The sequence below is a fragment of the Triturus cristatus genome, chromosome 6 (genome assembly GCF_964204655.1).
Source record: "Triturus cristatus chromosome 6, aTriCri1.1, whole genome shotgun sequence".
Classification (NCBI taxonomy): domain Eukaryota; kingdom Metazoa; phylum Chordata; class Amphibia; order Caudata; family Salamandridae; genus Triturus; species Triturus cristatus.
Window position 1 is genome coordinate 1,465,593,037 of NC_140589.1, and position 12,855 is coordinate 1,465,605,891.

General features: G+C 48.1%; 1 protein-coding gene across 5 annotated transcripts in view; it reads left to right on the forward strand.

Moving 5' to 3' along the window:
- The window catches only part of VPS54 (VPS54 subunit of GARP complex), a 541,872-nt gene that overhangs the window by 65,508 nt on the left and 463,509 nt on the right, over window positions 1-12,855 (forward strand). For all 5 annotated transcript variants that reach the window (XM_085612543.1, XM_085612546.1, XM_085612547.1 and 2 more), the window contains one exon: window positions 12,133-12,294. In XM_085612543.1, the coding sequence (XP_085468669.1) occupies window positions 12,159-12,294 (136 nt within the window). In that variant the 5' untranslated portion in view covers window positions 12,133-12,158. The remainder of the gene's footprint in view (window positions 1-12,132; window positions 12,295-12,855) is intronic.

The window sequence follows — 12,855 nt, forward strand, 5'->3', positions numbered from 1 at the left end:
AAGCCATCTTATCACTATTGGGTGCTACAACAACTCAAGGTGTTCCACGTCTGAAAAGGACCCACGTACTCTCAAGTAGTTCTGCTAACAGAGTAAGCGATACAGTGGTGGCTTGCCCACATGGAGGCGTGGAACAGATGGGCAATATTTGGCTCCCTCCTGGATCTAGTCATAGCAGCGGCTGGAGTGTGAGATGTGGGTAACTCTCCACCACAGAACAAGGGTCCTCTCACGAAAAATCACAGCACATCAGTTGTCTCAAACTACTGGCAGGTTCCTTCACGGTCAGGTGTTGGACCAAAGACCAAATAAAATGTGTCTTGCTCAAGATGAACTACATAGACGCAGTGCGCTAAATAAACCATCAACGGGGCATTGGATCCAAGACCCTTTTGAACTTGGCCAGAATATTCTGGGAATACTGCCTTGCAAATCAGGTCTTGGTGATGGCGGAACACCTCATGGAAAGATCAAACCAAGTGGCTGATTGGCACTCCTAACATTTGAAAGATGTGAGTCTTTGGCAGTTATGCCCATTGGTCTTCCAGGCTCTTCAGGCTAAATGGAGTTCGTTCTCAGTGGACCTCTTTGCATCTCGTATGGACTGTCATCTCCCCAGGTACTTAAGTTGGTGTCCGAATCCCTTAACGGTAGCCACAGGCGCTTTTCTCCAGGACTGGTCCCTGGAGCAGGGATGCGCCTTTCCTGATGATACAGAGACAGAAGGTGGAAATGGTGTTAGTGTCCTCGATTTGAAAATCGCATTTCTGGTATCCTATTCTACCAGAACGTTCTTTTCCCGTCCCTCCAACCCTCTTTCCTTACCTCCGAGGGAAATCGCCATCAGCTAGTGCTGGAGGATTCTCTACCTCGACGGCCTGGAGGATTATAGGGAACACTGGAAGGTCCCAGGGATTTCGAGCCACGCAGTGCCACTGTTTCCTAAGGCATGGGCTGACAGTACCATCAAGTGGTATAGATCGGCATGGGCTTGATGGTTAAGCTGGTGTCACCAACGGCACCTGGATCTGGTGGGGACGGACATTGTCCAGATCTTGAATTTTGTCACCTCCCTGGCCTCTGAGGGTCTGGCCTATGAATCCATCACTGCCTTCAGGTCGGCGATATAGGCAAGTCATACACCAACTGCTGATCATCTGGTGGGGGGACGTTCCTGGGCAATTGGAGAGCGACTGGAACGGAGCTCGGCCCGCAGGCCTCGAGCGGGCAGTGTCGGGGGCACAGCCAGGAGTCCTCCTGGTGCTATTTGCAGGTGGACCGGGTGGGGTCCGAACCGCCAGGGGGGCAGCGACATGGGACAGTCAGGAACGCTAAAGGGTCCCTAGGTCATGGACCATTCTCGGAGCAGACGCCAGCTAAGCCAACTAGCCCTCATACCAGAACAGGCCTGAGCCAAGCCTGGACTATTAAGCATTGACAGATCAAAGTCACCGGACGGAGCAGACTGAGACGGGGCTCATAAGTGACGGGCAGTATCCAACTCTAGTCATTGTCTGCCGTTCAGCTGGGAGAAGCTAAAGAGCAGTGGCTATTCCCTAGAGTACGGCGTAGTGGCGACTCCCCCCAAACCTGCGCAGCATTAACTAGGAACCTGTGGGGCGCCAACCATTACCCTACTCAAATCAAGCACCACCCTACCCACAGAACTTTGATCCACGTGTCCAAACCCCCAGCTGCCGGTGGCCAAAGTGAGGGAGCTGCAGGCAGGTCCCTAATTGGAAACGCCGAATATGGCGACCGCCAAGGGGGGGTAGAAGGACAGGTCCGTCAAGGACCTATTACTCTGACGCTCCCCTTACCCGTGCTTTCATTGAAATCCTCTTTGCGTCACTCCGGGACGACTTCAAGCAGATGAAGGCCGAAATTGTGCAGGATATCCGGGAGGAGCGAAAGGATGTGGACTCTCTGGGAGACTCAAAGCACGAGCAGAGATAAAATGATCGAACTCCTACAACAGGAGGTGCTGCGTTTGAAAGATCAACACCTAGACCTCCAGACTCACGCGGAAGAGCTGAAGAACCGCTCTAGACGCAACAACATGCGTATCTGCAACATTCTGCGCGGGGCAGAAGGCCAGAACGTTGCAGCTTACATGGAGGATCTTTTTTGGTCGATCCTTGATGCTCCAAACGACATGGAAATCAAGCCGGACCCCACACACAGAGTGAGCCTGAGGAGGCCTTCCCCTGCTCCCACCCCGAATATTCTCACGTGCGCATGACTTTCAGTTGAAGGAACGAATCCTCCAAAGAGCTAGAGCCTGCGATTCCTTGCAGTTCCAGGGTCATCGGCCCCTTCTGTTCCAGGACTTAGCGGCCTACACCCTCCTGAAGAGGAGAGCCTTCCGGCCAGTCACAGCACACTTCCGAGATAGTAATATCCAGTATTCTTGGGGGCACCCCTTCCGCTTAATCTTCCGCCGCAACGGGAAGACTCAGCAAGTTCGATCCGTCAAAGAGGCCTGCCAACTGCTCAACATATCCGAGGCTGACGCTGATGGCCCACCCTAGCCTTCTATGTCCAGGAAGAGTCAGCGATATGGGACCTGGAAGTCTGTTGGCGCGAATACTTTGAAATCACGCCCGGATTCCGATGCAATTACCAGAGAGAGACAGGCAGTACTGGCTTCACTGGGAGACGACACCTCGGGCACAGGCTGAAGACTCCGCAAAACGTAGCTTATGCAGGTCTTCGTCCCAGGCATGTGTGAACAGCCGGGTGCACGCTGGTTGACGCATGAGTCCGGGGCCTGGAGGAACGGCGCGACCCGGCAAACTGGACCTCTTCCACCCCCATCTCGCGGGAAAGCATTCCCAGGACATTTCAACTTTCTTGTGTTCTGTTTTGTTTCTAAGTTGTATGTTGGGTGCGTTTTTTTTAGGTTGAGGACCCTCTGTAGACTTGCTTGCATCGCCCCTCTCACTTGGATACAAATCCTTCTTGGTTGGCATTTCCTGTCGGTCCATGCCCGCTCAGTAGGGACCTGCCCCGCATCGCCACTGCCATCTCACCAGAAGTAGTCCCATGACCTGACAAGATCTTGACCTTGAATGTGCAGGGGTTAAATAATCGCCGTTAAATAAAGCGAGCCATACTGTCATATTTAGAGCACTCTGATGCCCTATATGCTTGCTGCAAGAAATGCACCTTCTCCCCGGGGATACCCATAGATTGCGTTCTCGCACATTCCCGCAACAATTTTTCTCTTCACTCTCCACAAAGAAAGCAGGGGTGGTCATTTCGATCGCTAGCAAATTCCCGGGGAAGATAGGGTCTAAATGCGCTGAACAGAAGGGCAGACTCCTCGCTTACTCCTTCACACTCGGTCCGCAGTCAATCACCATAGGGTCAGTCTACCTACCGAATGAAGGCCAGGAGAAATTCCTGCAGACGGTGGTGCAGGGTCTAGGTGCATCCCCCGACTGCATGATTCTCTTGGGAGGGGACCTAAATATAGTCTTTGACGGCACCCTGGACAGATTAGCCGAGAGGCAGGGGCACTCTCCAACAAAGGAAAACAAAAGCTTATAAGTGCAGGGCTGGCCGACATATGGTAGAACAGCATCCAACCTCACGGGAATATTCATTCTACTCGCACTCCCACAAAACATACACCCGGATTGATTACTTCTTTGGTTCATCGAGTCTGTCGCCCTTGGTCACTAGCGTAGATATAGAACCCAGCGCCCTGCCCGACCATTCAGCAGTCACACTAGCCCTCCTACTACCAGTGGAGAGCACCGCTCCGCGCACGTGGAGGCTTCGTGACACGCCACTACATAGGCCAGAGGTGGTCCAACAGGTCTCTAAGGCATTGAGGGACTATCTTGCTGTGAATGATACCCCTGACACAAACATCTACCCTCTGGGACGCCCTTAAGGCGGTAATGAGGGGAAAATTCATTGCAATCTCAGCCCTAGATAATCGGCGGTGTAGAGACAAGAGAGAGCTCCTGACACAGCAGACGCAGGAGCAAGAGCGAATCCGCCAACAGACGGGAGCCCCAAGGGTCTGGAGGCAACTTGATGCTACTCGCTCTCAACTTGCTGCGCTTGATCTAGATCGGGCAGAATATGGTGCGCTGCGACTCCGCCACAATTTTTATACCGGGGGTTAGAGAAGGGCGGCTGTTGGCGCATAGGCTCAGGTTGCAGAGACGGGCATCGACGGTAGATGCGGTTATAGCTCCCGACGGGGAGGAGGTGGCCACTGATCGGCAAATTGCCAACGCCTTTCGTCAATTTTACGCAGATCTATACACCGCACAGAATCTGTCTCCCCTGGCCCAGACTCAATATCTGTGGGGGGGTACCAACATCTACAGTCACTAAGGACCTGGCGGAAGAAATCGCCGCCCCAATCAGGGTTGAGGAGTTAGTCGCGGCCATCGCCAGGCTTAAACCGCTGAAGTCCCCAGGACCAGATGGTTTTTCCGCCAGATTTTATAAAGCTTTTTGTCTCATATTGGCTCCCATCCTCACAAGAGTGTATAATGCAGTAGGAATTACATCTACTCTTCCCAGGTCGATGCTAGAAGCATCGGTGATCGTTCTCTCGAAGGCCGGAAAAGACAAGCGACTCTGCTCCTCATTTCAGCCAATCTCTCTGCTCAAGCTATTTACAGGTGTACTCTCGTCCTGCTTGTCGCCGCTACTGCCTGGGCTGATCGACCCTGATCAGTCGGGCTTTGTGCTGGGCCGTCAATGCGCGGACAATACAAAGTGTATTATTCATGTAATTGACAAAATTGCAACGCTTCGATACCGAGCGCTTACTCCTGTCCTTAGACGCAGAGTTAACTGGTCGTATATGAAAGCAACGCTACAACACTTTGGGCTTCCAGAGTGGTTCATAGCCAGGGTCTTTAGCGGATACACAGACCCTGTTGCCACCGTCCGGGTCAATGGTTACACCTTCACCCCATTTTCCATACAGAGGGGAACCCGGCAGGGGGTACCCCCTCTCCCCCCTGGTTTTTGCTCTTTATATGGAGCCAATGGCCCTACGTATTCAGGACAATCAGTCGATCTCGGACATTCGCTTTGGGGGGGTCTGCACACACCTAGCATGTACGCAGATGATGTCAATGTGTCGCTAGAGAACCCTCTGACCTCTGTCCCGGCGGTCCTGTCAGAGCTGGAATGCTTCTCCCTGGTCACCGGCTTCAAAATCAATGTCCCTAAATCACCATCCTTAAACCTTACCTAAAACCGCAGACACTTTCCTCCTTACAGAAGTCACTCCCTGTACAGTGGGCCTCAGAGGCGATTCCCTACTTGGGGATACAGCTGGCGGCGTCAGTGTCCGACACGATAAAGCTTAACTATGCAACTCTACTCAGACAGGTCGGAGACAACATACGCCATTGGAGGCCACATGTGCTGTCTTGGCTAGGCCGGATAGCGTCTGTTAAGATGTCTATTTTGCCCCAAATCTAGTTCTTCTTTCAGACTCTTCCACTAGAACCCCCTCAAGGTATGCTTAGCACAATTCAGCAAGAGCTAGAATCCTTTGTATGGGCAGGCAGAAAGCCTAGAATGCGGCGAGACCTGAGCTACAGGCCTTCAGAGGAGGTCCCCAATTTCCAGGATTACTTCTGGGCGACCCAGTTTAGGACTTTCGTGGAGTGGTCATGCTCGGAGTCCACGAAGCATTGGCTCTTCATAGATGGGACGCTAGCCGGTAGATCGCTATGGCAGATACCCTACCTTCCCAAGGAGGCTAGACCAAAAAATCTATGCCTATTGTATGTAACGAGGGCCCCCCTTAAGGGTTGGGATAAAATAGCGGTTAAAAGGAATTTTACTACCTTTCCGTCCCCCCTGACCCCAATTGTCGCCAATCCCTCCTTCTCCACGGGAGGGCTAGACGTCAAAGCCTACGTGCGTTGGACAGAAAAGGGTCTCAGATCGATTGGCCACCTCTTCGACGTTGAGGGCCCGCTTTCTTTCGCTGACTTACGCCGCGAGACCGGGCTCCCTGAGTCAGAACGCTTTCGCTACCACCAGATATGACACTGGGTCATGCACCCCAACATCCGCCGGCAAGCCCAAAGCTGACTTACCACCTATGAAAGATGGATTTTATCAAAGTCAGATGACGCCCGCCTGATATCGCAGCTATATTGCGTAATCGGGCAGCCCATCCCATCCCATCCTATAAGTCCCCTAGCGAGAAGAGATGAGAAGCGGAGCTGGAACGCACTCTCACCCATCGGGAGTGGCAGGACATATACTACAGGGCTAAACATGCGGCGCGCAACATGCCTAGTATAGAGACCGCTACTAAAGTTGCTACATATTGGTACTACACTCCTGTGCGTCTTCACAAATGCAGCCCACTTAAGAGTCCTCACTGCTGGCGCGGATGCGGTATGCTAGGCACACTTACTCACGTTCTGTGGGACTGCCCTAGGTTACAATCCTATTGGGATCCGATCCTATGAGATATTGATTTACACTTTGACACAGAGTTGCCCCCGTTTCCAGCTTATATCCTGTTGGGTTTACCAAACGCTCTTACATTTCCCCTTAAGTCACGAAGGGGCCGTCAAATTGCATTGGCATTGGGGGCGTCCCTACAAAATATTCTCACACACTGGGGCTCTAACCGTATACCTTCATATACGGGCTGGTTGCATTACATGTGGTTCATCCTGGGCATGGAAAGGATATTCCTCTCATTGGTCGGCAAAAGCGTGACATTCCCTGACATGTGGGGTCCCTTTCTAGCACTACTGTCCTCTGAATTTAATCCGATTACTTGCCCCAGGTACCTGAGGCTGCTACTCCTTGCCGAACCGGTGCAGGAGGACCCTCAGAACACGAAGTAGCCAGGGTGGGTTCACCCAAGGTGGGGGCGGCGGGGATGGGTTGAGTGAATGTGGGGAGGGTCCCGGAGTGGGGGGCTGTTTGAAGGGTTGTTTAGCAAGCTTCTATGGCTTTTCCCGAGTCGTGTTACATCAGAATGTGTATCTTAAAATGCTAATGTTCAGTTGTTCTTTGTGAAAAATGTAATGAAGAAATTCTAAACCTAAAAGTGGAGAAAGTGTGGCATAAGCCTCGCTTCAGTGTCCTAATAGAACAGAAACTTTCCGTTACAATAGCTAGGAAATATTTCCTTCTTGCTCAATCAGGAGTTTGCTCATGGATCAGAACTTAAAGATTTTTTATAAACCCACCCCTCTGCAATTTCCTCCACATTTTCTGAGTCAAAACACTGAACATGAGGTATTTACCTAACACTGTAAACACTACTTCCAGAGGTATTGGTATTTACCAGGTACAGAAAATAAACCTCTCCTAAAAATCTCACGTAAAATCAGCAGCCACTCTGGGTTCTTGCAATAAAAGCCCTTGTAACATCTGATAGAACAAGATTTAGGTCTCATTTTTAGCCTCTATAAATGTTTCACATCTAGCCATGTCTCGGGGGTAGCCTAAAATTTGGTGATTTGGTGTGAGGCTTGAAATACTTGAATTATCATAAGTCTAGGATTAGAGAGTTTTGACTGGCCCTTTTTAAATCCAAAAAGGCATTCCTCTTGTTGGTCAGCTTGTTCCAAGCCACTTGTTTGTTGCCCTTGAATCCTACTTGCTTCCTATAATTGAGTTGTGGAATTTCTGCTAAGATGAGTAAAATTAAGAACCTGAGGATGATTGAAAGTAACATGAGGTAGCTAATTGTACAACCGCCTTACTATACTGACAAAAACAGGCTGAGCGGTAGAGGCATCTGAAGCAAGTAGGTGAAGCCTCCTGGGTCAGCACATAATCAGCTGAAAACTTTGCCTCACTCAACCAATGATACCTTCCCCTCTGTGGCCCTCCTGCATGTAGTACTACAGAGATCACGATTGAACCAGGCGATCACAGCTGTTTTTGTATTAATTTTTGTACTTTATAAGCCCTTCTACACACCACACTAAAACTAACACTTGAGAGACAGGGGGGCAGTGAGAAGCATTGAGAATCTTGTTTCTGACGAAAGTCATAGACTTCATTCGGGGCTTTCATGTTAGTGAAACATGTTGATCAAAAGATAGACACGGGATACTTTTAACCCTTGGTGCCAGCCATGTCTGTTAACCTTACCATCGAGAAACTGCAATAAAGCATTTTTCTTCACTTGGTAATAAATCACTTTGTAATAATGGGAGATGCAGTGGGCCCAAGGATATCTTGCTAATCGAGAAGTTCGGATTGAACATCAATGAAGGGTTGAGATTCCAGGAAAATACCTTAATTGAGAGACCATCTATCAGAGAAGTCTCCTACAGAGCGCTCCTACATAGGAACCCTGCTTGGATGAAGATCATTTTATCCAGTGAGGAGCGGACTTTGTGATGATGCATGCCACTTAGGATCTTGCACTGACCATTTCACCTGAACGCCTGATGGAAGACTGCGTACTTGCTCTCTCTTTAGAGCATTGTTTTTAACCACAACCCATCTAGATATCTTGGTTAGTACATCTTTCGGGCGCATCGCTAAATTAGTTCACTGTCCACGGGCACTTTTTTCAATGTTAGGTTCCACCACAACTACAACGGTCAGTCTTATACATCGCTGAGTTTTATCATTAATTGCCCGACTGGCGCGTTCCTTTTTTCCAACTTTAGGATTCTACGACGATCAGATCGTTCCTCGTTTCACTCAGCGTAGCCCTTTCTGAGCCGCAGCCCTCCTCCCCGCCCCAGTTTGGAGCGCTAGCTTACTTCACTGTGTGTATGGGTAACACCGCTCTTATGTATATCTAGATTCCCTCCACGAGCCTGATAGAACCTTCCAGGTTCCACCCCTGTATCAACTACAAGATTAAGCTTCAGCTGCTTGCCACATGAGTCTTTGTTTGGTATCGCAATGAGGGCCATTTTTGGATGTGTCTAGTGACTGCCATCCATCAGTCCCAGATTTCGATTAAGGATATATCCAAGCTGTGACCTCACGTATGCCCCCTGCAACCTCAGGCTACACATCACAACACTGCCCCTCCCAGCCGATTTCTCCCCCCACTGAGGTCCTTGTGCTGGTGCGCACCGGTAGACTTTTTTCTTGACCATAGCCAGCAGTGGACACCGTCACCCTGATGCTATTGTTCGTATGCTTGATTATCTCTATGTTTCCATTCTCACCGATGACATTGATGAGAACCACCCGTCCTCTTTCCCCCTATTTTCCATTTCAGAATAATTGAAATTTTTTTCCTACGTTTCTAAGCCATTCATGCTGCAAATCATTTACATGAGTAAGTATCCTCATGTTCACCACTGACTCGAGCGCTCTTTCTGCCGGTAGTAGCTGACCAGCAGACATGTGACCTTTTTCCCTCTCCCCACAGGAGCTTCAACAGGCCCACATCTCCTAACGCACGGCGGAAGTTACCAGTCGTTCTGAACATAGTAGGTAGTTTCTAACCTATTTGTCTAGTAGCATACACCATTACAGACCTCATGTCCTTACACTCACATTTTTTAATTATTTCACAGGTGCTCTTCCTAGTCCTGAAGAAGACCCCACTGCAAGGATAACATTTAGTCCTGCCCACAGGGGTCGAAACGTCGACATAACATATCCCACACAAACTCCGACGACATCACTTACGAATAATCAATTGTCCAATTGAGTTATGTGTATTATTTGGAACATTTGACCTCATTGAGGCTGGAAAAGATTACACCATGAAATGTTGATGCACCTATGTCACAAATACCTTTTCCCTGTCCCTTACCTACACGTTATCACTCAACCCCTACCCCTTTCCTCTTCTACACCAAGAGCACTGTAATATACTGTACTAAAATCATATTGAGCAACAGCGTTGCCCTCATATGTTAATGCTTTGAATACAATCACATTAGGGATTCCATCCCTTTTTCTAAATTAAAATAATTTGGATTTATACCACAATGAATTAAGTTTGGTGATTTTGTGGTCAAGAATTCCCTGAAATAGGTGACAAAGCAGAGGGCACATTTGCAAGAGTTGAAAATCAGCACGTAGAACCGCTTGGCCTATTAAGGTGTACAGTCTACGAACTTCCAGGGGAGTCTCTGCGCCATTGCTGCGCCGACCAGGAGCCATACGATGTCAGCTGCCTCGCTGACCAAGAGAAGCAAGGAAGAATCAAGACTATACCCAACCATTCTCGACTATCCATATTGTCACTTCCCTGGTCTCAGAGAGGCCATGAGGTCATATGTTTTCACACACCTGGCACTGGGGGGGTCAAGTTCATTTGTCTGCGGAAGGTTGTCCTACCTCAGTACCCATGGATGCCTCTGCCACTGAATTGTTTTGGCTGTGACTAGTAGATATGAGATTCTGGCCCCTAAAGTTGGATAGCCCCCCCCATTGGACCTCATAGAGGGTGCTAGTCCAGTACTGTACGTGGCCCACACTAAATGTCTGAAAACCAGGTGAGACCATAACTGTATTTTAAAACCATGAATTGGCCTGCATGGTCATAGGTAACTGGACCACCCAGTGAACATTCCGAGGGCTTGCAGAGCCATTTTCTCCTGCTGACCTTATTCCCTGGATGCCACCTCCAGAGATGATGCAAGTAGGCCATTATGTTGTTAGCGACATATTGGATTGATGATTAACTTTTGCTTATACGCTCGCCTCCTTCTTTGGATTCATTGTGTTTTACAATCTGTTTCCAAGAGTTAAAAATGGCAGAAAGACAAATCTAGATGAGTAATGGAGTCTCCGGTACACTTAGTCAACCAGATCACTCCCAGCACCAAGAATCTGTATCGTAGAGTAAACCGTTGGAGTTTTGGTTTCATCTATGAGAATTAGGTTGGTGCACATTCAGCAGTCAAGGTGGTGTGGTCAGGCAGAGGGAGGCACTTTTGTAGCACTTTTTTTTTTAATTAGTCGCCTGATCACTCGTCTATAGTATGAAGAATTCCTGGAGTTCGCAATGGACACTAAGAGCTCTAGAATCTTTTTTGATGTAATGTGTTTTTTTTTTTTTTTGTAAATTTGTTTGATATTTCCAAAAAAAATGCATGATACATTTTACAACTAACAACTCTGGTGTACCAGTTCTGGTCATATTATACTTCAAATCACACAGTGATCGTCCATCTTCATTTACCCATCACGGCCATGTGGCCCTAAAGCTCCTGGAGCAGTGATCCATGAAACAATAAATATACTGAGGGGACAGTCTCTTAATGTAAAGTCAGTGTCCATAGTGCATCGTACAGCTCCCATCATGTACACAAATCAATTCACCATTCCACATTGATTATACATCCCCAGTGGGAGTCGCTGTGATCTCAGTATCTTCATTTGTGTTCGATTGCTCCCAAACCCAAGTTATAAACAGTTCCCAGATCTCTTTTGGTCTAGGGGTGGGTGGCATCAATTCCCAGAAAGTAGTTAGCTGAACGTGACCATATGTAACCTCTCTAATCCATTCCATATTCGTAGGTTTCCTCCTCCTCCCCTAGTGTACCGCGATTTGGCGTTTGGCGAACAGCAGCAATAATGCATGTAGCTTGCGTTTCTTGACATGTGTTTCCTTAACCTACCTTAATAGTCCCAGAAGAGGGGAAGGGGACAAGGAAATTCCTAGAATTTGCTTTATAGATGTGAAAACCTAGGACCAGTAGTCAGCTAGTACGGGACAGTTCCATGCCATGTGGAGGAAGGAGGCTGAGGTTACTCCACAGCGCCAACAGCAGTCATCCTCCCTTAACCCCATCCGGCGTAAGGTGATGGGTGTTCTGTAAAATCTGTGTAGACATTTAAAATGGATCAAACGGAGCTTGTAATTTGGAGACAGCTCAGTGAGCTGAGCACAGCAGTATTCCCATTTATCATCAGACAGCGGAGGCAGAAGCTCAGCATTCCATGTCAGCAATGCCTTTGGTTTCGTCACAGGGGCGTCACGTTGCATGTGTGTGTAGAGTCTGGTTATAAGTCTGCGTGGTGAAGGGGAATGAAGTATATTTTCCAGGGCCAATAATGTGGGCGGGGGGGGGTTGGGAAGTCGCTGTGCAATGTGCGGCAGGCCGCCCGAAGCTTATGGTAGACTTTTGATGTAATGTTTACTATTTTTGCTGTCTCACTCTTCTTTTTTTCTTTCATTTCTAGCCTTTTTCCAATGGTGAGTTCATGCAATGGCCTCAAGCCACACTTCTTCAGCAGTGACGCACACAAACAACAAAGATGATTTTTGTAGGAAAGAGGTTGACCCTGGAAAACGTTTAAGATCAGTGCTGTCGTTGCCTGATGTGTGTCCTAAGGAACCAACAGGTAATTAATGTCTTCAGAGGTGTGTGTGTGTGTGTGTGGGGGGGGGGGGGGCATATATAGATAATTTGACCCCTGTGATTAGAAGCCCCATGCAGTCCTTAATTGCTGACTTTGTCTAAAGTGAGTTAGGTTGACATTTTGAACTCAAAGTGCATTTTCTTGAAATTAAATGCGGCGTAATATAATCCATAAAAAGCACAGCTATTGTGCAGGTGTTTTCCCCCTTACTAAAATAATACAGTGATTAAGTAGTTTTTGGATGTGGGCTAAATATAGTAATAATGTGTCATTCTCCAGTGAATGAGACATTCCTGTAATTGCCTTTTGAAATCTTATAAAATAGGGGTTCTCTTATTTTCACTTATTGTCAGTAAATCTTTAACATGCTAAGACCTCCATCATTTCTGTCTGGTCTCAGTTTATCAAAATTTTATTTTACATAGGTTGATCCTGGAAGTTAGCTCATGCAATTAACGAAGTAGAACGTAAAACTTGGTACCAAATTTGGCATGTATAGTCCATACATTTTATATTTTGCAGAAATTGGGACAGATAAAACAT